At 44.4% G+C, this 27,979-nt stretch overlaps 1 protein-coding gene and 1 long non-coding RNA gene across 5 annotated transcripts in view; one reads left to right on the top strand and one right to left on the bottom strand.

The window, feature by feature from the left end:
- The window catches only part of LOC121057495, an 11,777-nt gene extending 4,813 nt beyond the window's left edge, over positions 1-6,964 (bottom strand). Inside the window, exons 1-2 of one of the 2 annotated variants that reach the window (XR_005813810.1) lie at positions 6,813-6,964; positions 372-4,001 (exon numbers count right to left, since the gene is read on the bottom strand). This is a non-coding gene — a long non-coding RNA (uncharacterized LOC121057495). Of the gene's footprint in view, positions 1-371; positions 4,186-6,812 lie in introns of those variants that run through there. The other variant, XR_005813811.1, reaches the window with a different exon arrangement.
- On the top strand, positions 6,964-27,979 carry TNFSF8 (TNF superfamily member 8). 3 transcript variants are annotated; one of them, XM_040531784.1, is made up of 5 exons: positions 10,414-10,564; positions 11,897-12,701; positions 18,054-18,099; positions 25,920-25,991; positions 26,368-27,973. In XM_040531784.1, exons 2-5 carry the CDS (start codon positions 12,507-12,509, stop codon positions 26,763-26,765), a joined length of 711 nt encoding a protein of 236 aa, XP_040387718.1. In that variant the 5' UTR covers positions 10,414-10,564; positions 11,897-12,506; the 3' UTR covers positions 26,766-27,973. The 3 variants fall into 3 exon arrangements, with proteins under 3 accessions (XP_040387717.1, XP_040387718.1, XP_040387716.1); XM_040531782.1 differs by having other exon boundaries at positions 10,444-10,564; positions 10,699-12,701; positions 26,368-27,979; XM_040531783.1 differs by having other exon boundaries at positions 6,964-12,701.

Below are 27,979 nucleotides of genomic sequence, written 5' to 3'. Positions count from 1 at the left end.
GGGGAATCTACTGAATCCTTCCCAGCTGGTTGCACCCGTTTTGGACCACGACTCAGAAGACCAGTCCTGGTGTGGGAGCTGGCACAGACCAGCTGACTGTCCCAGGTCACATCCTTCAGGACAGAGCCACGCTGGTAACCAGGGCTGCCCTGAAGGCCACTCTAAAGCCTGTACTGGCCACAATAGCCACATATGGAGCATGGCACCCAGGACTCTCCCATGGGATGAAGTTTCCCCTTGTGTTTGGTGAACCTACTGGCATGTACCTACCAGCTATCACTTGCTGGGACTCCCCACCCTGCCTGGAGCCCACATGCCTGTGGGTGCCCCAGGACCTCCATCCAAGGAATCCCCACTCAGGTCATCCCTACCTTTCCCTCTCCCCGAGGCCAGACCGGTGCGTCACGGGACAGTCCTTCATCCCCAGCCCTGATGGGTTTTGCTGCCCGTCACCAGGGATGCTCCAAGCAAGCAAGGGCAGTTCATGCACTTCAGGCTGGAAGACGAACAGCCTGATATAACACGATAACCCGAGCTCAGTGCTTGTGCTTCCTATCAGACCTTGTATCGCCTGTTTAGACTGCAGATTCACAAAAGTGTCTTGTAATGTGCTTGTACAGCAACCAATACCGCACGTTTCCACTGCTAGCTGTTACCATGACACAAGCAGGGCTTTGTTGAGGCTAAAAAGCTTTCTTAAACAAGTGCACTGATAGCTCTGTTCAGCTGCTTATTGATGGTTTTATGTCTCATTGTTAGTTTAAGCCCTTGAGGTCTTTTGTGTCTCTGCTTGCCTTTTGGCACACAAAAAAAATGTGTATAGCGATACAGATAGTATCGCAAAGCAAGAATAATCACAGCTACAGATTAGTGGTTCGCCTGTGCTCTGTCCCCTTCGTCATAGATGTGCTTGAGTGAATGACCTATATTTGGTTTGTGGCTATCCCATACCCGGTGCATCGCAGACTCAGGCGCTACCCTCTGGTTCTTCATATTGACTAATAATAATAACAACAACTTCTTTGCAAGCTGTTTACCACCCACATGCACCTACCCCCAAAAAACCCAGAGGAAATAACGAAGTAGCATTCTGTTTCTATTTATAATCAGAAAAAAAAAAAGATGATTCCCAGTAATAAAGCAGATAGATGTTTATCTGCTACGACAGAAATGTTGAGTCGATTTTTTGAAATTCCAAACTTGAAGTTTCCTTTGCTTGTGTCAAAGCTGTTTCATCTTCTCTCACAACCTACACCACCTCCTCCTCTTTCTCATTATCTTCACCAGACTCCTTTCCTCATTCCTTGGCTTGCCCAGCCGGCAGAGACTGCCCGTGGGCACGTGGAGCCTTGGCCCCAGTGCCATTTCTGCAGGCTGGCTGAGTTCGCAGTAGAAGCCCCAAGGATCTCGTTTTCAAAAAGCATCTGGCAAAGGCTTCACAAAGACATGTGATGTCCCTGATGCATTAGTCACTTCTCCAGCTGCTGCCTCAGTTTTTCTGTCTGTAAAGCAGCAGAAATTATGTAGATCTTTCTTGTAAAAAGATAAGAGCTCTGGGGTGGAAAATGCCGGAGACAGGCACGCTGCTATAGACCCGAAGGCATTAGCACGTCCTGCTCACTGCTGGGTTCAAACCTGTCTCCTTGCAGAACAAGCAGACAAGTTCAGAGAGTGCACGGCTGCCTTTCCTTGCAGAGCGTTCATTCCCTCACCTCCCACCCTTCTTCCCTTCTGCTTTTGGCCTATGAAACTAAGGCAAAGTCACCACCATCTCACCTAAAACAATTCTGCTCTTTCAAGGGATGTTACCAGACAGTGAAGCCGTATGTCGGCCTGGGGGAAGTGTGCTGCTTCCCTCCCTGTGCCGCCGGGGAAGGGGACACAGGGAGTGACATGGCACTGGTCACACAGCGAGGCTGTGGCACAGCCCGGATGTGAAACCAGATTTCCTTTCAGCATGAGTTTTACCAACAGGCCAAACTCCTCCAGAAAATAGCTAAAACAAAACAAAACAAAACAAACCAGCTTGTCAAGACACATCCTGAAACTGCCTAATTACATTTACATTTGCCACAGAGGTACGGGATATTTTTGCATCTGAGTGGGTGTCTCTAACTTTCAATTGTTTGCTGTGTGTTCTTTTTTTCATTCGAAGCACTACTTGAAGTTGCAGTTTCCCATCCTGCATGTTCTGAGAAAAATCCTCTGTTACAAGTTTTCCCTGCTAAATAGTTATAATGGTATGAGGGAGTATATGATCAAAGGTCTAGAAGACGCCTTTACTTAGAGAAATTTAAGCAATTTGGTCTACTTATTTAATCAAACTGAGGAATGAAGAAAATTTGATGCTGGGTCCATGTGAATTTAACTGGGAAAAGGAAAGTTTGGACCACTGGAAGTGAGGGTTAATGATGGATGAGGTGAACAAACCCCAAGGCTTTCCTTTTTTCTATCTTCCTATCTGTCTGCTTCTGTCAACCCCATAGGAGAGAGAGAAACAAATCCATGAGGCTGAGCTTACTTAAATACTGGCATGACTCCTTGAAAGAAATGGCAACTCCATCATGGCTTGAAGTCTTTGAAATGAAAGCTAGATGTCTTTTAAAATGAAATCTTCCAGTCTAGTTGAGTTTCCTGGTTCAGTTGTGCTCAATAAGCTAGTTCCTATGGAATTCAGCAAGAGAATTAGTTCTGATGTATTCTAGATGACAGAATTGGTTCAGTAGGTGAGACACAGCCTTCAGAAATGTATCCAGAAAAAAAAATACATTTGCTTATGTATCACAGAAAATGCATTATATCTTGTGACAAATTTTCTATAGTAAAATATATGTCTCTCAATGTCTTCACCTCACTGCTATTTGCTTTTGTCTGCTGTTTGACTATCATGAGTTTGAGACTAAAACTATGTTAATTTGCACAGCCCCTGTTGCACCACACTTACACATGTATGAGTAGCTGGAGCTACCAAATGCTTGATGAATTTCCTGGCCTGACTTAAAAATGATCCAAGCTTTATTCCCTGCTGGAAGAAACCACTGTCAAGCAATAAGAAAGAGCACCATTGGAGTCTCAGTATTTTCCAAGTCTCTTTAAACCCAGGGATATTCTTTACTCTAGAAAGCATAAAAGATGCAGACTTGCCTATGCTGTGCCTGCAGCATCCATAGATTTCCCACCATAAGAGGGAGAATTCTTTATTTTTCTCTTCCAGGCATGTATTCAAGGCTGAAGCTACACTAACAAGCCCAACACAAGGACCAAACGCAAGTCCAAAACCTAGGAGCTAAGGAGGGTCAGTAAGCCAATCCATTTGCACTTAAAGCAAACTGGGGGTTCACACGGTGCAGAGAACCATCTCTTTGCAACCAGTTATCTTGACGTTGGCTGATAGAAAAAATACGCACTTTCAATCATTTTATTCTCAGAAAACAGAAGTGTAGATAGCAGTTCAAAGTGCTTTTGGGACATTAAGCTGCATGCTTATTTTTTTTCTGACTCCATGAAAATTTCATAATGAAACCCCCAAAAAACTAGGTGAAATATATGGCTTGGTCTGGAAACCATGAGCAATTCTGTGGTTTTGCTTGGGTTTGTACTGAAACCAGTCAAAACTAGGTAGTTTCTTCTCACTGAATTTTACCTAAAGATTTTGAATTCATTCATACCTGAAACTGAGAGTGAAATTCAGGGGGCATGAACCCATGTAGTCTAAAAGAAGGAAAAAGGGTTTGTATGAAACCGCAGGTCAGGTTTGCTAACTGAGCTCAGCACCACTTTGAGTTGCTCGTCATTGTGTTTGCTGCTGACTCATTGAACCATGGCTGGTGTTTGGTGGACTCCATGACTCTCTGGCTACTTGTGAATTGTACCTGTTCTGCTGTTTTCAAGGTAGCACCTTCAAAGGCATGGCTGAGCCTCCACTTGCAGAATTCCATCTGTTTTGTTCTCATCAGCTGGATACCCTTGTGTTGGCTGGCAGGTCTCCATTGTGAAAAAGTCTGGGGAAAAAGTATGGAGAAGTAGTATTGACAGAAAACCACTTGCTGTTTGATACAGTTGTTCATGTTGATGAGTTTTCTTGATTGTCCTTGGAACATCTCAGTGTCTAGCTCTTCTGGACAGGATGAAAAAACTGCTTTTCCATCATAAAAACCAGTGGAGTGCTGTAGACCCATTGAGGCACTGAGATATTTGCATAAAGGCATCAAAGAAAGAAAAAAAAAAGAATTTGGTGAAAAAAAATCAAGAACAGACAGACAAGATTAAAATTTTCAGCCTAAGCCTGCATAAATTGAGACTGACATTGCTGAGGTTCCTGGGTTACATTAATTCAAAGGAAGCTGAAGTAGAAATGATCTGAATATCAATGGAAATGTACAGAGCTTTTGTATGCAGTGACTGAAATCAAAGACAGAAATACCAAATTTAATTCCAGGGAAGGCAGACAGAACCGGATCCATGTTGGAGATGTCCTTCTTGTGGATAAGAAATACAGCTTTGATAAAAGCTTTGGACATTTTTAGGGTAACTGTTCTAGTGAAAATACTGTCAGATGCATTATTTTGCCTGATATTTACCTTCTTACGCACAAAAAAGGACTGTAGCTCAAGGCTATGGTCTTTTTAATTTTGCTTTTTCATTCTCCAATGACTCATACATTTTCTCTGGCTTAAGTAAATGGACAAGCAGTTTTTTCCAGAGGCAATTACACCCTGGCAGTTCCAGGGCAGCCCCAGCTGCCTTGTGACACAGCAATGCCATGATTTCCCCATCCTCCTGGTACTGCTCCTCCCTGGATGCACCAACCCGAGGTAGCTGTCCTCGATCCCTACATCATCCCTGCTTGATAATGGCCTTTTATCATTTCATTCCTAAATGTGGTGTGTTTTCTTTGATTGGGCTGCCTCCTCAGAAAGGTGGTGTTTCTCCCACATAGTGGGTGTGATTTTTCACAATTCCAGTAGTTAGACTCTCATCTCCTGCCTGCTCATGGGGCTCATGATCCTACATCACAAGATCCCCCAGTCATTTTTCTTAGAGTTAGAAATCTGACAGGTACTTAGACCAAACAACTTGTCTAGGCTGTTTCTATAATCTCTCCATGATATTGGCTCGGAACACAAGCACTACCAAAATGATTCACCCTGTATAACTCAACTATGTTTGGCTGGGGTGAAACACCAAGGAAGCACAGTCTAGCTCACACTGATGCCTGTCTTTGGGATTGACACAGTGAGCCCAGATGCATTTTTGTCCAATGGGTTTCTGAAAATCTTGCGCCTTGTCAAAAAGCAGAGCTTGTGAGAACCAAGTTTGCCTGATGCTAAACAACTCTGAAAATTCACTGAAAAAGCAATGCTCATCTGGAGATGTAAATGAACACAACTGTAAATTAGTGTAATTGTAAATAAGTAGGGCTTGACTCTGAACATCTCCATTTACAGGTGCTGATTGCACACAAGGGCTATATGGCTCCAAGGAGGGACTGTGTTGTTCTTCTTACGGGGGTTTTCATTTTTAACTATGGGAGACTAGAAAGCAGCTGCTGCCTGATAGTAACCAAAAGCTGCCAGTGGCTTCAAGCTGACCTTGTTGAATAAGCCACAAATAAAAAGCTCCATATTTCATCATTTAACGATTACTGAAACATCCTTCTTGCCCCATTCTTAGGATTTCTACAATTCCACATCCTGAGAAAAAATGTGGCCTGGTGGTTAGGTCACTTTCTGAGGAGATAGAGGCTTTATTTCCTTCTTTTACCACCATTTATTTTTTTACTTTATTTTATTCATTTATTTTATTGTTTACATTTGGGGGGGAGTAGCATGTATGTACAGTATGTATACAGTAGCATGTACTCCACAGTGTGCCTACAGTGGAGTAGCAGCATTTGCAAACTCTTTCCTTCCTCACGCTATAGGGACTGGAAAAACATAAACAACTTCCCAGGCTCCTCTTTGAGAAGATGAGTGATGATATTTTACTCTTTTGAGAAGGGTGAACTACAGAAGTCTTTCAGCTTTCCAGAATTATAAATACGCTTTCACAATGCAGTTATGCTCCTGTTGTGATATATGAACTGTGCTTCAAGCTAGATGTGACTTTGACTTTTCCCTGGTTCACATATCATTTCCCAATAGGGTTTAATGTACAGATGCCACACCGAGCAAGTTATGTATATTTCCCTTTTTATAAGACACAGGGAGATTTATTAGCCATCAAATAAAGACCAGCTTTCACGTGGTCTTTATTTCTAATTTGTGTATGTTACACTATCAGCTAAATTCAGGTGTGATGTAATTCTGCCCTTCTAGTGAAGTTTAACCAGAGATGATTTGATCCCCCGGAACGTTTCACTATTTTTCACCTGATCTCCAAATTACTCATCTCTCCTCAATCAAAAGTTTTCGATACGCTCTTCTCATGCAAGGAACACAAATAATAATAGTCTTTGACATAATGCAGACCAACTAATCTTTAGTTCAGGATTCAACTTCTTAACAGTTACTAAAAGTTTCATGTTCATGTTCATATTCATACACAGGAAAATTCCTGTTCTTGCAGACTAAACTTTCCAGAGCAATGCCCCTCCTAGGGCATTTCCTCCCCTAGGCCCTTATGTCGATGTCTCCAAAGACACCTCAGTTCCCCTTTCCATCTAAGTGGCACTGTCATCATTACCAAACCCATTGTTCACCTGCAGCCTCAGTTGTCTATGTGCTTCACCCTTCTTTATTTTGGGTGGGATGGCCACACGCAACTGCAAAAAGCTACTTGAGTGTGATCCTGTCCCACAACTCAGCTCTCACCTGATGTTTCTTTGCATGGCTCATCAACCTGATTCTTTTTCTTTTTCTTTTTCTTTTTCTTTTTCTTTTTCTTTTTCTTTTTCTTTTTCTTTTTCTTTTTCTTTTTCTTTTTCTTTTTCTTTTTCTTTTTCTTTTTTCTTTTTTTCCTGAAAACAAACAAACAAACAAAATAACCAACAAGGTATTTGGCCGATATGAGAATGACTGAGTAATATTGTATGGCCTTCACCTGAATAGCATGCCAGATTATATGATCTAATGGCCCCTTTCTGACTTAAAAGCTATGAATCTATTATGTATGTTGACTGTAAGATCCTTTTCTAAGATGCCCAGGTCTCAGTGCTGCATCTCTCTGCCAGCCCTGGGATGTCTGGATGCGGCGAGTTGCAGTGCTGCCTTCTCTTGCAGCACAGGGTCAAAGCATGTTCTCTGCAGACCTCATCCAAAAGTCCTTCAGTGCTGCAACTTTCAGTGCTTACAGCTATTTCGTCCTGCCATGCAAAGTGATACACTCCTCCTTCTTTTAAATGTAGACTCCAGAGTAGGCACCCAGAGCCTGCTCTGGGTGGCTCCATTTTTGATTATGCTGGTCGAATCACTCAGAAATGGCCTGGTGTTCAGGAAGTGATGAACACCATGCTGGGCATGAAGATTCTTCCCGTGTTTTTCACTGAATAATTGGAATTTCAGGTACCTGAAATCTCCAGACATGCTTGAAAAAATCACATTCTAAAGAAGTCTGTTCTTTTCATTTAAGCTATGTTTTTAATCATCCTATTTCTTACAGCTTTGTGATTCATCCATTACCTCCTTCCTGTCACTCCCAAGCCATTCATCAGAATGCAGAGGGGATTAGTACTCCAAAAAGAACATTTCTGTTTTGATTGACTCTTGACAGCAAACATTGCTGAAAGATACCAAAGATTTTCCAGGACAGTAGGCAGCTCCTTTCTTTCGGAAGGATGCTACATGGGCAGAACTGGTACTATCTGGGAAGAGAATAACTCCTACTGAGCAAATGCACTCTCTGACAAATCTGTGGAAGTTATTGTACTTCTATAACTGTTCCATTTGTATTGCTTTATTACTGCATTTTATTATCTATCTTAACACCTCTGCTTTCTACCTGCACTTCGAGAGAGATGGATGGTGCATATCACCTCCAGTATAAAAAGATGTTTTTCCCCCATAGCCAATTTTCAGCTAATTTAATATACCTGTGTTTCTATTGCCTTACAAGGCTGAGTGATATAATTCTTTTGAACAACAAAGACAGTTGCACAGCATGAATAAACACTATGTAGCTTCCCGAGGAGATAATACTGTGCAATGGCAGTTCTAACCTTTTTTATTTTCTCTTATTTTCCTACTGTCTGATGTCTATTTTTATTCAGTAATTTTATTGGAGAAACAAAATGAGAAAAGAACGTTGCTTTTCTTGGAAACCTTCCAATGTGTTGCAAGAGCAGAAGAAGGCCTGGATGAGAGAGATGCAGCAACTCCCTCAGAAGACTCTTTTATGGCAACTGCCAACAATATCATCACAGCAGTATTAGTGTGATACTGGAGTGTCATTTACTTCCTTCTGTGACCAGCCTTGGATCAGGATCACACAAACAGGCACAGTTTTTAATAAATACTGTTTAAAAAAAAATCTTTCTCAATCCTTGAATTGCTGACTTTCAATGGAAATTAAGCATCACTGGGATTTTGAATATCCTCTTAGTTCCTCACCCTGGTGGAAGCTGGTGGAGGGCAGAACAGTTCTGGAGACGCCCACAATAACCTGCCCATCTAGCAGGGTACATACTTTACCATGTCTCAGTAAATGAAAGGCAAGGTGGACCAGACCTCTGCTGATCCATGTGCTACTCCTGCGGGATCAAGCACTGAAGCATTTTTCAGGAGTGAGGAGTGCTCAGCAGAAGGACCCTGGCCCAGGCACCCATCTCCCTCAGCTCAGGCTGAGATGAGAAGTACAAACATAACACCAAAGCACAATACAAGAGAATGATTCATCGGAGGAAACTTAAAAACCTGTGATTCATACCTTGAGTACTAATGATGTTTTGCAGTAACCTCAGTTTACTGATGTTGCATTTCCATTTCAAGTGATTTACAATTTAGCTAAAGTCAAAGAGCTCTTTCTTTAAGAGGGTCTCTTTGAAGGTACGAGCCCAAAAGCATATTTGCTATCTAAAACCCTTAATTAGGGGGATGAGGTGAGGAAACATACACAATAATAAAAGATACATCATGGTACATATTCTGAGCTCTCTTAGATCGTGGAAATCTAAAGACAAGGCTCTGGCACTAAACTATATGGGCGAAAACATGATTAATGGTTTTGATGAGAAACGGACTCAGTTCCCACTGAGGATCAAAACAGAAACTGCTAAAGGCATTTGTACTCTTCACGCCTCTGGATTTTAGTGGCAGCTGGGCACATACATGTCTCTGAAGAATTGGCTTTTAATGTCTTTCAGAAAAGTTTTCAGTTCTCACAAACTTCAGTCAAAGGTGAATTTCCATTGACCACATGGATGGGTTTTCAGTTCTCAGTAAGTTTGTTTGGTTCCTTTCAGTGGAGGAGTAAATAAATAAATATTAAAAAGGGGGCTGGGATATTTCATATTTTTCTGCTAAAGACACTCACTTGAAAACTCTACCAAGAAATCATTAGAATTGCTGGTTTTGTGGTTCACTTGTTTTCTCCCTCTTTGTCCTTTTAAGCAAAGCTCTTTACTGCAGAGGATGCGGCAGGTGCCTCATATTAGAGAGTCAATGCAAACGCAGGGCAAGCACCTGCTATTTAGCCTCTCAACTGGAGCTTGTGAGAATGGATGCAACATTGTTCAGAAGGCATGAAAACAGTGAGCTGGGCTCTGGAAATCAGGCATAATCAGGCAGCTGGCATGATGGGGTTTGTAGAGTGAGGTTGTTGGACATAAAGGGTAACAGCATTGCACTAAAGTTATGTCTGAAAGTGTATCACCACCCTCAAGACAGGGTACACGGCCACTTTACCCCAAGAGCAGCTATTTGACAGGGGGGTGAGGTGGTTTATTTACTGCCTAAGACAAAGCTACAGTAGCAGAAGCATCCACTCAACCTGTGGTGTTTTCCTGCTGTAAAACTACTGGCTACCTTAGCTGTACATCTGGCTCGGCTGAGCAGTATTTCCCTCTGACAATTCAAGGCATTTCACCCTCCTTGGTGAAAGAAGGGGAATCATCTGTTGATCCTGCTGTTACCTGGGGCATTCTTAGGTGTTTGCTGTCTTGGAAATCTGTACTGCATGATATCATTGCATGAGTAGAAGCTCTGTGCCTGCCATATATTTTGTATGTGACCTTCCCAGCAGATTTCAGCATTGCTGGCTCACTAAACACTGCAGCATTCAAGTGCCATGCTAGTGGGCTGACTGAATTTAGTCTAGAAAGTAACAAGCCAAATTTAATCTGGTTTGCACCTGCTTGCACAGAGGCTGAACTTTTCCCATTTTCCTTTAATGGCCTTCATTGATCTCATTTTATTGTTATCACCACTGCAGTATCTGATTGTCTACTTATACGTAAGGTTAGCACAAGTGTTTTACATTTGCATGAAGAGCTGACTATGCATATCTGTGTGCAGCCACAGACACCTACAAGTTCACAGAGGACAGTACTCTCCTCATGACACTGAAGATGCTGGGACATTCTTAAAACTACAACATCATTACTCTCCTGCAAGTCATCTTCCTTGCTGAGGTATGTATCTGCTCTACTATGAGCAAGAGATGCTTAATGTCTTTTAAAGTATAATAGATGCCGTCAGTCACTGCAAGATCTTTGCCGTTTGGATCTTCCTGCATTTCACAATTGTCACATTTTCACATTGCTAGGGAGCAATGATGCTCTTTGGGAACATCTCCATGCTCTGCTTTCCCAAAGATGGGTTTGAAGCTCTGCAGGACTGGCTGCTGGAAGGGGTTAAAAGAGCCTTCAGGAATGTGCAATTCTTTTCCTTGCAAATCAAGACTAATTTCCAGTGCATAGCAGGGTGATTGAGAACCACTGCTTCCAGGTGCTGTCCAAAATGTTTGCTGCCATGAAACAGGACTGACAGGGTGAAGATCCACCTCATCCAACCTCTCAGGCTTGAGTGACAGACTTCCTGAGGAAGCCCTGACCAAGTATCTTACTGTACCATCTCGTCTTTCAGGAGAGGAGGCTTCTTCCCTTTTTCTCTGATTAAAATAGACTGTGCCTGTTTCCACAGTGATAAGAGATGCTCTGAAAAACACTGTTTGGAAACCTATACAAGCTTTTGTACTGCTGTGCTCTGGTGATATTTTTTAAAGCTAAGTAGTAATAACAGTAAGATGCCAGGACTCCTTACTGTCAGGGGTATAAAGCAGAATTGGATTAAAATAGAAAGGTACCACATCTGGTTTGGTAGTCCCATAAGCCAAAATCAGAGGAACCTGGATAATTACACTCAGTAAATAACTTTACCTGCTTTTTCTGTTCTGATATCTTTCTCAAGGCATTTGTTGTTGTACTCTACTGAAAGCAAGCTGTTAAGATAGATGGACCATTGGTAAGATCCTGTTTGCTCATTCTGATGACCTTATATCACTGAACTGGGAATAGCTAAGATAAATAATAATCCTAGTCATCCTGATCTGTTACACAAGTTATTTGGTTTCCGTAGTTATGAATCAAAAGAGGACATGCATCTAACTGTGAAAATTTTCAGAACACCAAAACGTCTTTAGAGTTGGGCTAGCCAGAAAGCAAGGAGTCATCTCATGTAAAAAACGCAGGGTTAGGTACTACTGGTGATTCCACGCTGGAAAGGAGTGGCGGTGCTTCCAGTCAGAGAAGTCTCGATTGGGTTTGGTGAGAAACCCCATGGCTGGGTGCTAGACCAAGCCTGGAATAGAGAGGCTTGCGGGCAAGGGATAAACCAGGATTAATTCAGCAGCTGCATATAAGTCAAGGCATGGAGGCAAATACAGACACGCTCTGCGGGCACATCCTGACATCATGCTTTCAGTTACTTTCGTGTGACCACTTTCTGTCTATGCCTTTGCCTAGAGCTTGCATCCTGCATCAGAGACATCTTCCTGACAATTTCTGTGAAATGTTCAAGCATAATCTCACCCAGCATCTGTAGACCTTCAGAGGCAGGAGGAACAGCCACCAGACACAAAGCCCAGGTCATGCCTGAATGCAGAGCGCCGGCGATCACGGCACTGGGATGCTGCGAAGAATCACAAGAGGTTACTCTGTGCAACAGGAAGGCAGCGCTCTGGGGTGAGGTACTGTACCGAGCTGTAGCTGCACTGAGTATAAAATGAAACAAAATTTGCATAGCTCTCTGTTTCACAGAAAGCTAGCGGCAGGGAGGGGGGGGACTGATCTTGGTAACTGTTCACCTTCTGACATCAGAAACCTCCAATGCAGCATACAAGACGGCTGTCGCGAAATCCCTGATCAAGAACATGAAGCTCCTTCCCCTCTTCACAGCTGTGACCTGCCTCACGCCCCCAGGTCCTTCTTTCTTCATACCACAAGTGATGAAGTTTTTTTTCCAGATCACATGAGCCAGGATGAAGGGGGAAAATCCTGCCAGGAACAGAGATGGGCTGCAACCTGAGCCTGATCAAGGGGAGATACAGAGCAGTACCCTGAGAGCTATATAAGAATGTGCTCGGCACAAGAGCAAACACTTTTTCAGGTGAAGGACTCTCATGAATCAGCCATGCATGTGAGTGAAGACACCGTTTCAAGGAGGCTTGGAGCCACTAACAAAACATGTTTGTATTTCATCATCGCTACCCTCGCCACATTACTCGTCTTTGCACTAGCCACCATCATGGTCTTAGTCATTCAGAGGACGGTAAGCGATTTCTCACTTTATTCATTGGCTTTTTCTTTTGTTCTTTTTTCTTTATTTTCTAATGTAACCTACCTCTCTCCAAATAATATTCTGTAGCTAGCAGATTGATCTCTGCCACCTGTAATGAGTACACACACACAAGGTAGGGGACAAATCAAAGAGGGAGAGAAAAGAACTTTCAAAAAAGAAATCATTGCTCCATGGGCAACATTATTTCTAGCATGCAATTTCTTCTCTATGAATGGAAGTGGGAAACTCATAATTCAAGAGTCAATTCACCCTATGTCCAGCCTAGTTAAGAGGAGAAGTGGAATGAAGACACATCAGTGACTCACTGTCTGCTGCCTGGCTTATATGTATCCCCTGTCACTTCTTTGGAGAGCTACCGCTGTCCAAGATAGTCTGGTCTGGTCTTGCCTGGTCTGGCAGTGTCTGTTAGGGATGGACATAACACGAGCCATCTCGCTGCGTGATGCTTTGTGGTGCTGTCTGCTAGGATGCCATGAGAGGCAGTGAAGCAGAGCTCCCTTGAAAGACCCTGAGCAGTGGATGGGGCAAGGAACCTCGTGGTGCCTCACATTTTTGTCAGTCTTGCTCTCAGGGATGATTTTTTAATGCAAAAATAGTTACAGCAAGGATAACTGAAGGATGTAAGTGAGACAAGGTCTGAGAAAAAGAACTCTTCCCTCTGACTAAAGACATTTCCCCCTTCTTAAAATAAAGAGGATCTGGGACTGAATGGGGAATCAGTGAGACAGGTCCAGCCACGACAGAGGTACAGGCTTGTGAATACAAAAGGTGCATTTCTGATCCTACCAGGAATGTTGCTACAAATTTTACCAGAGTAAAATATCACATTAGAAGTTTTATAGCCTTTGAAATCTTAACACAAAAATCTAGATTCTGAAGCATCTCTGCTATGATTCATAGAATGAAAGCACCAACATAGAGCTGCTGAATGATGCAGGCCAGGGAAAACAAAATATGTTCATTCAGCACAATATTTTCTCTTACTAAATTGATCTTGTACAATTTATGTATCTGTGTATGCACATTACCCAGAAATTAAACCATTAAAGCTTGACTGATACTTCTTTAAGTTGTACCAGCAAGGAGTCATTTACCTGAAATCAGCGTTCTTCCAAAAGAGAAGCAGTTTGGAAACAGTTAGAATGAGACATGGGGATTTTCAAGTGATAAATAGTGGGATATTAAGGGAGATCTTTAAAATAACAGCCTGGGTAATTACAGAATTGCCGCAGTTTTCCTGTATAATGAGGCTTTCATTTGTACTTATTATGAAAGTAAGCATTAAATTACTTCTCCATCAGGATAAATGCAGTTACACCAGTTGCCAGAGGAACAATATTACTGAAAGAGTCAAGGTTTTCATTTAAAAGAGTAATGACATTACTGCTGCTGCTTCGGAAACGGTGTTAGATTTGGAAACATTATTCACCCCCCCCCCACATTTTCCAACACCCTAAGAAATTTCCTTTACACCTTGTTTTCAAGAAAGGCAGTACAGCACAGTGTCAGACCTGGGAAGTGTCATTTTTTTGGAACTACATTCAGAGCTGAAGTCAGTTCAGTTCCCAGCTTTCATCTGCAGAAACACTTTGCATTGGGCCATTCACTTACCTATATCTTTCAGAAGTGATTTTTATTTTTCCTCTCAGACAAGAACAGTTGCTGCATAGTGGACCTTTGCCTACATTTTCCCTCTTAACACTGTTAGAAGGGCCATGAGGCCTCCACGCTTCTGCCTGCTGCGGTTCGCTGCTGCTAAATATATATACAGATAGATAGATATAGATGATAGATATAGATAAACACACACACACCTAAGTAGATGTCTATGTGTACAGAGAGAGAGAGAGATAAAATCAGTGGAAGAGTAAAGAAAGGACTAGAGAACTGTAATTAGGACACACAAAGCCCAGGACACCTTGCACTGTACTGCAAGGTACGCTGTATTAGACACCTAGGCCATGAGGTGTAGCACTATGGACAGAAGTCTGGGACAGTCCGTCACTGCTCTGCATTTTGTAGAGCATATTGTCACCCTCCAAGTGGCATGGGTAAGTCATCTGAGCACTGCTCAGGCACTAGCTGACTGCTAGGAGTCAGTGGTGGTCTTTGTGTTTGATGGTCTCCTCCTCAGGCCGCTGGAGTCAATCATAGAATTATTAGGGTTGGAAAAGTCCTCCAAGATCACCTAGTCCAACCACCACTCTACCACCAATGTCACCCACTAAACCATGTCCCTAAGCACCACGTCCAACCTTTCCTTGAACACCCCCAGGGACGGTGATGCCACCACCTCCCTGGGCAACCCGTTCCAATGCCTGACCACTCTTTCTGAGAAGAAACGTCTCCTCATTTCCAACCTGAACCTCTCCTGGCGCAACCTGAGGCCATTCCCTCTAGTCCTGCCGCTAGCTACCCTACAAACCCCGTCAGCAGTAGGGCTGCAGGAGCCACGTCCCAGCGCTGCCTTTGCCTGATTTATGGCAGCTTACAGGTCTGTAAAGAGCCTTGCCGAGAGCACGCCCACCGGAGCCTGATGGCCCCCTCTGGTGGACAACCCTGACAAAAACGAGAAAGAAAAAAAAAAAAAAACTGAAAATAGCCCCTGCCAGCAATTTCCCACTCATTGAACACGAAAGTACGTCTGTTTTGCCCCCCCGGCTCAGCCAGCCACAGGTAACGAAGTTTTGAGGCCCGGGGATTAATTAATGTCCTCAGCTTCTGTTGCTGGGACCCATGGGACACACTCTTGCAAGAGCCCTGGGCCTCATGAAGCTGGTCCCAGGCTCGTTTCTGGGGGACTGTGTTTTGGGGTGCGTTGTCTTGGGCTTTGTAGATGTGGGCACGCATTTCGGAGACTTCTGGTTAAACAAATACTCAGTCCTGAGCTCGGTGTTAGAGTGACCCGAGGGAACGGCTTGGAGCTGGGACAGGGGAGGGTCAGGCTGGGTGTCTGGGAGAGGTTCTGCACCCAGAGGTGCTCAGGCACTGGGACAGGCTCCCCAGGGATGTGGGCATGGCACAGCTGCCGGAGCTCAAGGAGCATTTAGACAATGTTCTCAGACATAGGGTCTGGTTTTTGGGTGGTCCTGAGCGGAGCCAGGGCCTGGACTCAATGGTCCCTGTGGGTCCCTTCCAACTTGGGCTGTTCTGTGGTTCTGTGACTATAACAGCACTGATATGTCTCAGCTTGGGAAAATTTCCTGTAAAGTAATTAAAGGAAGGAAGAAAGACGGGACTTCCACTGGCACCTATCATTTTCTCTAATGAAGCAAACACAAATTCTTCTGCTTGCCAGGTCTGAGATCCTTCATCAGCAGCACCCAGATCACTGCAGACAGGGTGAATTCATTGTACTGAATTGTTCCCGAGCTGGTGCTCTATTATTTAACCTCTGTGAGCTCCTAGGATGTGCCCCTTTACATTCCAGATTACACCGTTACATGCAATGTGCTGGCTGTCACAAGAGAAAACAGCAATGCTAGTAATACTTCAAAGCAAGATCTAAAGTGTTATTTGAATACCTAGTCACTTGCCACTAAAATACATTAAATTAATATCTGCTGTTTTCACCCACTGGGAGACTTCCCAAGTGAGGGTATGATATGTTAATTCATTTTAATTCTTTTTATGTTGCCCTGGCTACAAATCAAGCTGTGTGCCATCAGCCTCATCCTGCATGCTTTCTCTGAGAGAGGGCTGCAAGGTGAGCACCTCACTGATAGTAACATCTCGGTCACTTTACCAGCCTCTCTGCAAGCAGCCATGGCTTTCCTGCCTGATTTCATTGAGCATAATCTTGTTGGGGAGATAGCATCTTTCTCCCTGTCTTACATGGGTGTGGGAGAGAAAATGAACGACTCAGATATTGCAGGTTCCCAAATCACGAAGCACCTATGCAATCTCTATCTGCAGGATGCAGCATTTTGCTACTAGACCAAAGGGTAGTTTTGGCTTGCCTGGAACAGACACAGCTCTACACTTCAGCTGTGGTTGAAAGCATGGTCACGTTAGGCCAGTCTAATTAAATGTATTTTTAAACATCTAAGGCCACAACATTAAGTACCAGAAACAGACACAACGTGACTTCTCTCACTGTCCAACCATCTTCTTTCTCCTCATGCCACACATTATTCTATTTATACCCAAAAATAAAGCGCTCATGTTTTAAGACCCTCGAGATCTCCAGACCACTGTGGATGATGGTGTCTCCTGCCACGTGCATGGGCTGCCTCACTTCTCCTGGGAGGTACCAGATGTTCTGCCAAAGCTAGTAGCAGATTCCCAACTTTCTAATCCTTGGACATGCTAAATTGGGCCTGGCCAGGTTACATGGCACAATTAGCCCAGGTAATTGGATTTGAGAATAAAAGAGTCAGTTTAGGGTAGCCTGGAAGGGAACAGAAACCACTCCCTGATACTGAAATTAGCAGCGTGTGTGAGCTAAGGGACATGACACAGAGTTTCAAGCGCTGCGGCACTCATAGTTTCTTTCCACAGCTGTCAGGAAAATTTGTTTGCTCCCTGGGGGTACTGATGGACAGTTATGAGCTGTTAGAGATATAACCTGCATGGAAGTAAATACACAAGCAGGCACAGGCCCGAGGAATTCATGTTTGGAAAGCAGAGAGGTATGCTGAAACAGAAGCTAGACCACAGATGAAGCCTACTGTATTTCACACTTGGAGCATGTTTCCTGAGAAGTTTTCAGGCCATGCTGATGGAGGACAATTTCTCATTCCTTTTTGACCTTTAGATTTACATCTCAGCAAGAAGTAGGAGAAGAGCTGAGGCAGGACAACAGTGCTGCTCCCAGACCCATGCTGGGGCTCTGCAGCTTTTATTTTCATCCAGCCAGGCTTCCCAGGGCCAGACGCTGGCTCTGAAGGATGTCCAGTCCCGCTCTGTCATACTTTCTCCAAGCTTTGCAAGCCACAGGGAGAGCTTCAGGGCTTCTGCTTCCAAAACAACCCCAACAAAAGCCACACACATTTCTTACAGCACTGAGAAAACAGCTGTGTCAGAAATGTAGATTTCTACTTTCAGGAAAAAAAAAAAAAAAAAAAAAAGGCTGTGATGTGAAATGACTGAGGATGAATTTGCCTGAGTGCAGAGGTTGCTGGAGGGCTGTGCTCCACAGCACTCCCTCACTGGGATGCTGGGATGCTCTGTAGGAGCCATATGCCCTGTAACGCCCGGCTCTGCAGTGCCTTCCTGGGATGCAGTGGAAACTTTTAATATCAACTTGTAAAGTAGGGTCCCACTAGAACGCAGGTGTACCCTGCTCCCAGAATAACTTCCCCACTCTCATTTCTCTTCCAGGCAGCTGATCCTGCCACAGAGGGCATCACAGAACCCATCCGCAAAGGTAAGACACCCAAATTGACAGCCTGTGCAGTGTTCCATCTGTAATGCAAATATTGCCCAGGATCGTGAATAAGGCAATTATGCACATCTCAACATTTCACATGAAGTCACTTCTTGGTGAAAAGCCAAGGCAGTGGAAAAAAAAAAAAAAAAAGAAGAAGAAGAAAAAAAGCTTTCAAATTACTCGGTACCTCCGGAAACCAGGGCATAGCTAAGGAAATAACAAGCATTTCTGAATCTGCCCTGAGGTGTCTTTGCAAGAGAGCATTTTTGCCAGAGGATGTGAACATCATTCTGTTAGGTCTTATTTTAAGGGCTGGCTCTGGTACATGTGGACATAATGTCCCTGTCCTTGAAAGGATTGGGTGTAAACATGTTAGCACATATTTCAAAACAACAGGAGCTCCTCTTGAACCCCTCTGGTCTGGAGTAGTTATGTGTTTCTTACTGGCTTGCGGGAAAAAGGGAGGAGGGAAGGGGTAGGTCGAGGAGAGGCAAGTGGAAAACAGCAGCAGCAAGAGGCAAGGAGCAGGGAATTTAAACAGGCAGAGTACGGACATAGGGAGACCAAAATTGGAGAAAACTTTTGAACTAGACTAGCAGAGACAGCCTACCAAGATTCTGCTTTTCCTTAGCATAAATCAGAGAAGCTCTGTTTATTTCATTTCTTTCGCCTTCCTGGTTCTACGGTCCTTAGCACCAAGTATTTTGACTTGCAAATACGAGTTCCTATTTAGTCCCAGAAGATAGGAGATAGCATCACCTCCTACTCCTCAGATGGGAAAACTGAAGCACAGTGTTTATCTAGAGGTGTTGGCACAACAGGAATCTAAAAAATCAAGGTCCAGAAAACCTTAATTACATAACTATATTTTCTGCACCTCTGTTTTTGTGCACAGGTGACATAATGCAGCATTTGGGCAACATACACTGTAACTAGCAGAATTCTTGAATCCAGGACTCTTCTGTATTGGGCTTTTTTCATACCACACGAAGTTGTCCCTGCATGTCCCACTGCCCTTCCTGAGAACTTTGCATCAGCCTCACCATCATTTTTGTGTGTTTTCAAACTCCTGTAAAACTGGAGGGATTTTTTTCTCCCCTCAGGATGTCCCCTTGGTGCATTTTTTTCTCTGTGTGTATCTCCTCTATATCTCCTTAAGTTTTTCTATGGCTTTCTGGTACTTTAGCTTGTACTTGAAGATCCTCAGAAATAAAGCAGTGTCTTAACACGCAGGGCAGATTTGGATAAGGGAGTTTGGGCAGCCCTATCACAGCCTCATTCTAGTGCATCCCCAGAAGTGCCCAAAAAGGAGCTTTGCAAACCGAAGTGGTTGCAAAGCCTCAGCCTGGCTGCCCACGTCCCCTGTGGTGACAGCAAGTCCCCGGTGCCCACGGGGCGGTGCAGCCCCAGAGCAGAGCCTCTGCCTCACAAGCCAGCCCAACCTCAGAGAAATCACCAGAACGGAGCTGGTTTTCAGGGCTGAGTTTTACCACCGATTAGAAAGAGGTAGTGAAAGCCATCGGAGCGGTGTCTAGTGATTGACAGAGGAGGAGCCACTGAGCATATATCGTAGGTCAGGGTTATTTTAAAGCAAAACACAAGCAATACTGGCATTCCCAGCGTAGGAGGGAGAGGTCTCACATTGCAAAAAAAAAAAATGTTGCATTGCAATATTATTTATTTTCAAATCTCAAAATCTGTGCCAATTGTTCTTTCTCCTCATCAACACCTGGCAGGTGCCAGGCTGGAGGAGCATGTTCTCTCCAGGAATTTACAAGACATGTTTCCTTAGCTAGAAAACATTTTGCCTTTGGGTCAATATCAATTACAGGCACCCTGTTGCTCTGAATTCTGCTGCGAAATCTGCGGTGATGCCATTAGTGTAAGACAAAGGAGGGCATAACAAAATGCCACAAGGCAGGAAGGGCTGCTGAAAGCTGTCTGCAATGTGTGCAGGTGCTCGATCAGCCTACCCCTTGCTGCCTGTCAGGCTCTATTGCACAGCTGTGATGGGGTAATGGAGCATTAAAGTGTGAGCAAATTACAATGGCCTTTTATTTTTCTCTTAAAATGCATAAAGCGGGGCTAATTGATTAATAGATCCCAGTGGGTAATTTACAGCAGGCCCCTCGGCACAGAGCTCTCATCCGCTGCCAGGCATTGCTTGCTGACTTCTAAGCAGGGAGCCTTGGCGGCTGCTACAAGGCCCCATCCCACAGCTGCAGAGCAAGAACAGAAAAATAAGGAATATTGCAGGATGGTGATGGTGGTGAGGCTGGAGTGGCTGTGGATTTAGGTTTGCATCTGTGCCTGCCCCTCGGATAGCCCCAGTGTTGATAGTGCAATCTGGGGGGTGTTGCACACCCTGTTTCGCAACGGGACTTGGAAACCCTGAGTTGAAAGGAGGCCGAGAAAGCAAACTGAGCATTGCTGAGTTGCCAGTTGGGTGCTCAGCCTTGCTCCAACCCTGTGTCTGTAGAAATGGGGAGGCTGAAGGGGCCAACTTGTCCAAAGCCTCTCAGAGATGCTAACAGGGGATGCAGGAGTGTGCAGGTGGGAACGTCTGCGCCTCACTCAGGCAGAGTGCATTGCACTATGAAGGGACAGTGGTCCAGATGTGGCTACTTCCCCGAATTAATTTAGTGATCTCAAAGCAGGAAAAACACTGTGATTTGCATTTAGATTTCCAAGGAGATTGTGTTCTATTATTAGCTATACACCAGTGGGCACTAAAGCAGATCTATAGGAGTTTTGCCTTCCTGACTCAGCTGTCTGTCCTCAATGGATGGGTTTCCAGAAATGTGCAAGCAGTAGCTGAGATGCAACGTCAGCTAATTAAATGTTTGTGTGAAAAACGATAGCAATTTCCTGAAAACCCCTGTGCCATCGTTGCTGAAGCAACAGGGGGAAGGCATTAAATTCATAGTGAAGTAAATGTTTGTGAAATGTTGTTTCTGGGGAAATATTTCTCTGCAGAAACTCGTCTACGTTCATAAATATGGGATCACAGGTTGCTGTAAATATCCATACAGGCCAGCAGGGTATGATTGGTAGGTTCATTTTGGTGGAAAAAAACAAGGCACAGAGAAATTTATGATCTGCCAACATCTGGAGATGTTCAGTCCTCCTCCTCTCCACACTGTCCTCACCAAGCCTCATTTCCCTTGAAATGCTGTAAACCTGGACTGGTGGCTTTTCTTTTTATTTGGAACTACAGAGACATGAAACCAAATCTTCTCTCATTCACAAAATGAAAAACCTGCAGATACATAGGTACACGTGCACTACGCGTACATATAAGGATAATTCAAAGGAAATTCAGCACCCCATTCACAGTTGCAAGGGGAAATAGCTTCCCAAATAAAAAATCTGGTCCCAGGAATTAAAGATAATACAGGTGACATTCACCTATACATTATTTTCTACCCTAGGGTAAATCAGGCTGAAGCTGGTGAAGCAAACAGTCTTTCCAGAACTGTGGTAATATATCTGAGTGCAGACTGACCTTCTATGCCTAAAACTGGTCTCTTCTGTCCGGGAATTGTCCCAGGGCAAACTACTGAAGCCACCAGGGTGTTAGTCACAAACCCCAGGGCAGTGGGTTCTTCAGAAATGGACACTTGACGTTTACACCATGTTTTTTTGCTTTATCAGCTACAGTACACGTGCACGTTTGTGCGTATATATGTAAAACTGTATGAGGGTCTGTCTGCTCTCAGCAAGGCCAGGGCAGATGAGCTGTGTTCCTCTGTTCAGAAAATTTTGTCAAGCCTGGGCTTGCAAATGCCAGAAAGATTGCAGAGGCATGCTCCTTGGCAAGCATCCAGCGGAAACAGCACCCAGCCTGATTCCAGTTAGCCATAACAGGGGCTTATTTAATTAGTAACGAGATGATTAGTATTGCCAGAAAATGCTGAATGTTAGATCCTCTGCCTCTCCAATACTAAAAATGCAAGTTACAGATGATTATATATATACATATACAAATAGCTCCATGAAATTATGTGACCCATGCAATACTGGCAAGCAGGTAAAAGCCTTGAAGAGTTTTGGCCTTAAACTCTGTGCAAAAAACCCTGCAGTAGTCAGGTTTGTTGTGATGAGGAGTTCATAAGATGTTATTCCTAAATCCGAAGGAAAGAAAGGGATGCTTCTGAAGTCTCCATTTTTTGGAAGGAGGCAAAACTGCCAGCTGAGTTCATGCCCCTTTGCATGCCCAGGACCAGTGTGGTTGTCCTTGGGCTCCCGAGGACCAAAGACACTCAGTGCATGCACAACAAGCGCAGCCACAGGTAGAGCCCAGGAGAGGACATCACCCAGCTGGCACTTGTCACAGCACCACACAGCTGGGAACCTCCACCAGTGCCGGCCAGCAGCTGCTTGCAGAACACCTAAACTGGAAGGGGGGAGGTCAGAGAGAGCTGTGGGGTGTCACAGAGGGGCTGCAGAGAAATAAAGCACAGTGAGTTCTGCTGGCTCCAGCACTCTGAGAGAAACATATGAAGTCACCTTGCCTAATTTTGTCAGCATTTAAATCGGTAGAGTGTAAGAAAGGATTGAAAGCTGTTTATTGTCTTCTTTACCTTTAAGGATATTTTTCTTATTTAATTTATCCTTAAGATAAGATCAGGTTTTTGACCTGTTTGTGCCTGTCCACACTCAGCCCCCAGCCAGCCCTAATGCTGTATGCCTTGCAGAGGAACCTCACAGTAACACATGGGAGGTTGGTACTAGGAGAAGCCTCAAAAACAAACAAACAAAACATCTAAGGGGCTTTTCCTGCCTGGGTAGCAATGCTTTGCTCTGTCATGCCACTTTTAGCTCTTGGTATCACTGCCCTGTGCCTCTGCTCCTGTTATACCCATCTCACAGGTGGGGAAACTGAGGCAGCAAGTGGTGAGGAGAGTTCCCTAGGTGGAGCCACATCTCCTCGGACCTGGCTCAGACACAACCACATGTCCTGCAGCCTCAGGTTCCTCCTGGCAGGCAGACACAGCCTCTATAGGTCCTACTGTTTCAACGCAAGACTCCTTCCATTTTGCACCCCAGGTGGAAATCGTGGAGGTGTCATTGAGGCTGCAGCTCCACTGAGCCATTTCACAGCCCCTTTGGCTCGGTGGGGAAAAGCTTCGTAATGCACACAAAAATTGCTTGGTCCTTTCCTTCAGGGCTGCCCCCTCTGGATGCTTATCCTATGGTAAAAGGGGTCAGGAAGACAAAAGTGCATTGTCGCCTAAGGGCTTCCTTAGGACAAAATAACCTAAATGGCTTCCTGCTACGAGTCCTCCTTTATCAGCAGGTTTCTTTCAAGCAACCTGATCTGCAGCGTCCGTGCATCACAGCGGACATGAAACCAGTGTGGGCTCCTTGGTACTTAGACCCAGTTGTGGCTTTGCTTTTCCTCCTTCTCACAGTGTTTTTAAGCTGATATAATCCTATTGACTTCTGTGGGATTACTTCTGATTTACACTGCTACTAGTGCAAAGTCAATTAGGCAATGTGATTGAACATATCCATCGATCAGTCCTGAAGCTCTAGTAATTTCAGTCTTTGCCGGCTTGTGCTGAAATGTTTCAGATAAAAGAAGTAACTTGAGAAATAAAACTAGAAAAAGGTTACAAGCTGTCTCAGTGGAGCGAGGACAGGAAATGTCTTTATACATTTTTTTCCATAACTTGCCTTCTCAGAAACACAGCTGATGTCACCAAACAAATGGCTTAAACACACATGTACAAAACTTGCTGACATCAATGGATGTAAGTACAGCTTTGAAAGTGCAAACACAGCCACATGAGTGAGGGGTAGGTTTTGAGTGATGCCATGAAAATCCTGAGATAGCTCAGGGCTGATGGGGCTCCTGGCAACATCAAGGTGCTTGCATGTGGGTACAGCACTTCTGCTTGCCTAGCAGAAGTTGTGGGGCTGCAGCTTCCAAGGTCTGCTTGAGCAGCAGGGGATTTTCTGCTTTGTAGGGTAAAGCCCCGAAATGGCACTGAGTTTCTCTAAAACTACTCTTCTTTCCTGCAGGACATCAGTAATGCAAGTGGGCTCAGGGCACTGGCTGTGCATTGCCAGAGACTCTTGCTACCACTGTATCAGCATTAGCCTGAAATAAGGGTCAGAAGAGTTTTCTTCAATTCTACATCTCCTTATTTCTGTACACTCATTAAAACACTGTGTTGATATGACTAACATCAGAGAAGTAGGCTTTGGTTTTTCTCTGGGGATTTCCAGCACAGACAAGGGACTTTGATACACAATTTACTCATTCTTGGAGAGCAGGGAACACCTGCTCCCCTCAAAAGTGTTTCAGCTTATGGAGCCAGAGAGAGATTACAGTTCTTTCAAGACATACATAGCCTCCTCCAACAGTACGAGTGCAAAGGGAATGCTGTTACAAATCACCAACCAGTGGGACTTGTGTGTGGGACCCGCTTTTCCCTCATTTATCTATCCTCCTGACCAAGTATCTCTGAAAAATCAGGCTAAGCAGACACTGTAAGGGTCTGGAGATTGTGTTTTCTTGTACCTTTAGTTTCAGGAATTCTGTGAAAGTTAAGATTCTTGACTCACTCTGTATTTAGTAAACTTCTATACTGTTCATGTAAGGAACAAGATATATGTCATCTGATGTCCTGGATGTTTAATTCTGTGTATTAACTGGTCCTTCAGGGACCCTTCTGGGTGGGTGACATACCAATTTTGTAAATGGAGTCACAGGAAAATAGAGATGATTTGTGTTCCCTGGGATAGAGTTGTATAATTTGGTTGGGCTTTACTGAAATTTCTTCGTATTGCATTCCTTGTATTCAGCTGTGGAATAAAACACAGGGAATTCCCAATCTCCCATCTGAGCTGCTCCTTCCCCAGCATCAGCAGGGCCAGGATATGTAAATAAGGAGAGGTCAATGCAATGAGGAACAACCACCCACCTGCCTGGTTGCCCCATGGGGGATGGACTCTTTTCCTGAATGTACATCTTGTCTGTGCATCCACAGGCATGTGGGCTACACAGCGCTGTACTAACTCTGCTCTTTATAATCACAGAATAAAAGAGGAATAATCAGTGCCATGCATTCAATGCTCAGTAAGGAGGAGAGGCTTAGGAAAAGTAGATGGGAAAGTGAAAGGTGGCTGGAAGGGAGGTGAAATGGGAAAGGAAGCAGCAGGGGGAAAGGGGGCAGGGTCAGGGATGCAAAACTGGGAGGGAGGAGCTGGGAGGCAGGAGCTGGGATGCAGGAGGTGAGATGCAGGAGTTGGGATGCAGGAGCTGGGATATAGGAGCTGGGGTGCAGGAGCTGGTATGCAGGGCCAGGATGTCGTACAGGGATGTGGTGTTGGGATGTGGTGCTAGGATGTGGCACCGGGATGTGGTACCGGGCTGCGGGGCTGGGCTGCAGGGCCGGGGTGCAGGATCTGGGCTGCAGGGCCGGGCTGTGGCACCGGGCTGCGGTGCGGGCGCCCCGGAGCCGCCGGCAGTGCCGGGCGCGGCCGCGGGAGGGAGCCGGCCCCGCGCACCCAGCGCAGGGACAGCCCCGGCCCGAGGGGAGCCGACGTTTTGGAGCGAGAACCTCGTCCTACCGGCACTGTAGGGTGTTAAGAGTTTACCGAGGGAGCTACGGCGCTATGACAGCCCCGTGCAGGTTAGGTGGTATCAGCCAAGGTGCAGGAACCAGCTCCCAAACACGCACTCCTCTGGCTGCTGCTGTGTGGTTTGCCAATAGTCCGGCTGTAACAAGAGAGGTGCCGAATGCCAACAGTATGTTTTACAGTACAAAGAAGTCAGGAGCGGTCACCTAACGTGTTGTTTCCTTCAGGGAACACCTCTGAAGACTTTTTAAGAATCCTACAGAATGTCCCGACCAAGGGAGCCGCTGCGTACATGAGAGGTCAGTGAGGTACCCTATCTGATCACATCAATATTTTCTTTAACTTCAAAAGAAATAATAGATACCTTCCCCACACAAACACACAAATACGCATCTCCACTTCCCTTAAATATTGCAGAAGGCCATTTTTAACCACATCTCCCTGTCTTGGCTTTCCCAAAGGGCTGCACAGTCCGTGCAACTTTTCAGCACCCCACTTCCACCTGTGAGCTCTCAGCCACCAGGCCAGGGCTCTCTCTGGGAGTTTCCTATGGGACAACCTCAGAGCAGGTGTCTCGATTTACTAGAAAATACCTTGCTGCACATCCCATAAATTTAAATTTAGCTCAGTGGAGTTCATCAGCTCATTTTACAATTTCCATGCTTTTCTTTCTAGTGTCAAGTCCAGTAAACGGTTCAAAACTGAGCTTGGTTGGGAAGGGTGTATGTGAAGACATTCAGTGCAAGAGCGAAGAGCTGGTGATACGGCAACAAGGCCTCTACTTGATCTACTGCCACCTGAACTTTCATTTTGCCAACTGTTCAAACAGCCCCACGGACCTCAAGATAGAGTTCCTTGTGAACGGCAAAGTCAACCGGCAAACATTATCCACATTGTGTGCATCAGACACGTGCCAAGAAAAGACTTTCAAGACCTTGTTCCAGCTCCATTTGACATACCTGAACGTGGAGGACCGGATATCAGTAACACTTAATCATCCTAAATTCTTGAATGAAATTTCCCTTCCCAATGATAATGTTCTTGGGGTCTTGAGGTACAGTGATGAAATGTGAGAAGTTCTCTGACTTTCCACTGCTGCCCAGACTTTCTCTGTCTTTCTCTGAATGACAGCAGCCTGCTTTTACTAGGCTACACCTTGTTTCACGTTTCCTATCTTACCTCATTGCTAGGGTAAACAAGGAACTTTGTGTCCCAGAATGAAATCTAAAACTACAAGACCCACACCTGGCAGACGTAGGGTTGCTCTGCTTTGGCTCAGGGTAGGATTGGTGTTGGACTATCCAGCACACAACCCACAGACATGCCAGTGGTTCCTCCAAACAATGCTGTGCAAATACAGGCCAAAATGCAACCACATTATGGGAAGAGTACACAATATCATGGCTTTTTGGCTAATGTGTTGCTGGCAAGGTGCCTATGCTCAGGAGATGGAGAAATCCTTTTGTCTAAATTTTATGGAATAGTCATTGGCAATGTCATTTAAAAAAAATTAACTAACAATCAAAGCTTGTAATTAAGGCTTTCTTTTCAACTAGAGCATGCAACCACAACTCTGGAGCAGGTTTATGGATAGAACAAAGAAAGTAAAGATGAGGAAATTGCTAACTCCCAGGCTAGTAGCTAAAACACTGGGACAGAATGTAGGCAATCTGGGACTCACCAGACATTTCTAGGCTGTATTCTGCTATGGACTTTATGCAATTTAGTTCCAAGTGTCTTCCTTTTCACTATTTATCCATCTTTTCTATTTAATATTAAGCTCTTTGGGGCAGAGACTTTGTATATGCACAATGCTTAGCCTCTGTTCTCACCTGGGGCTTTTAGACTTTTCCATGAAGAATATTAAAATAATAATCTTGTGCCACATAACAAAGAAGTTTATTACGATATATTTTCCTCAAATCCTGTCCTGCTTGTTTGGCAGTTTCTTGAGTGACACGACGGCATGCTGGTGTGTAAACACACCCAAAGACCTGCACTCCTGGAAAATCCGAGATTTAGATCTGAGGTTCAGACTTCCCCAAAGATGAATTCAGACAGTCCAGTGGACATAGGTCATTTTATATTCTTTGAGTTAAAAGTTTAGATAATTAAGTATACTTAAAATAATCCCAGGCCCTCTTATTCTATGAATTTCAGTGACACAGACTTTTACTTGATATGTAATTCTTAAAGTGAGGGGAGGGATCAAAAAGTTACAAAGGGCTCATGCTTTCCTTTTTCTCTTCATCACTGAGGTTCTACTAAGGCCTGTTTTATTTGGAAC

Source organism: Cygnus olor, chromosome 19, assembly GCF_009769625.2.
Source record: "Cygnus olor isolate bCygOlo1 chromosome 19, bCygOlo1.pri.v2, whole genome shotgun sequence".
Taxonomy (NCBI): domain Eukaryota; kingdom Metazoa; phylum Chordata; class Aves; order Anseriformes; family Anatidae; genus Cygnus; species Cygnus olor.
The sequence above is the reverse complement of the archived record's forward strand: the minus strand, read 5'-3'. Positions and strand labels throughout refer to the sequence as shown.

What these genes read in the sequence shown, in the direction of transcription:
- TNFSF8 (XM_040531782.1), top strand. Translation starts at nt 12,507, where the DNA reads ATGTGCTCGGCACAAGAGCAAACACTTTTTCAGGTGAAGGACTCTCAT. An exon ending in TCTTAGTCATTCAGAGGACG is followed by an intron (nt 12,702 to 18,053) that starts GTAAGCGATTTC and finishes TTTCTCTTCCAG; the next exon opens with GCAGCTGATCCTGCCACAGA. An exon ending in CACAGAACCCATCCGCAAAG is followed by an intron (nt 18,100 to 25,919) that starts GTAAGACACCCA and finishes TGTTTCCTTCAG; the next exon opens with GGAACACCTCTGAAGACTTT.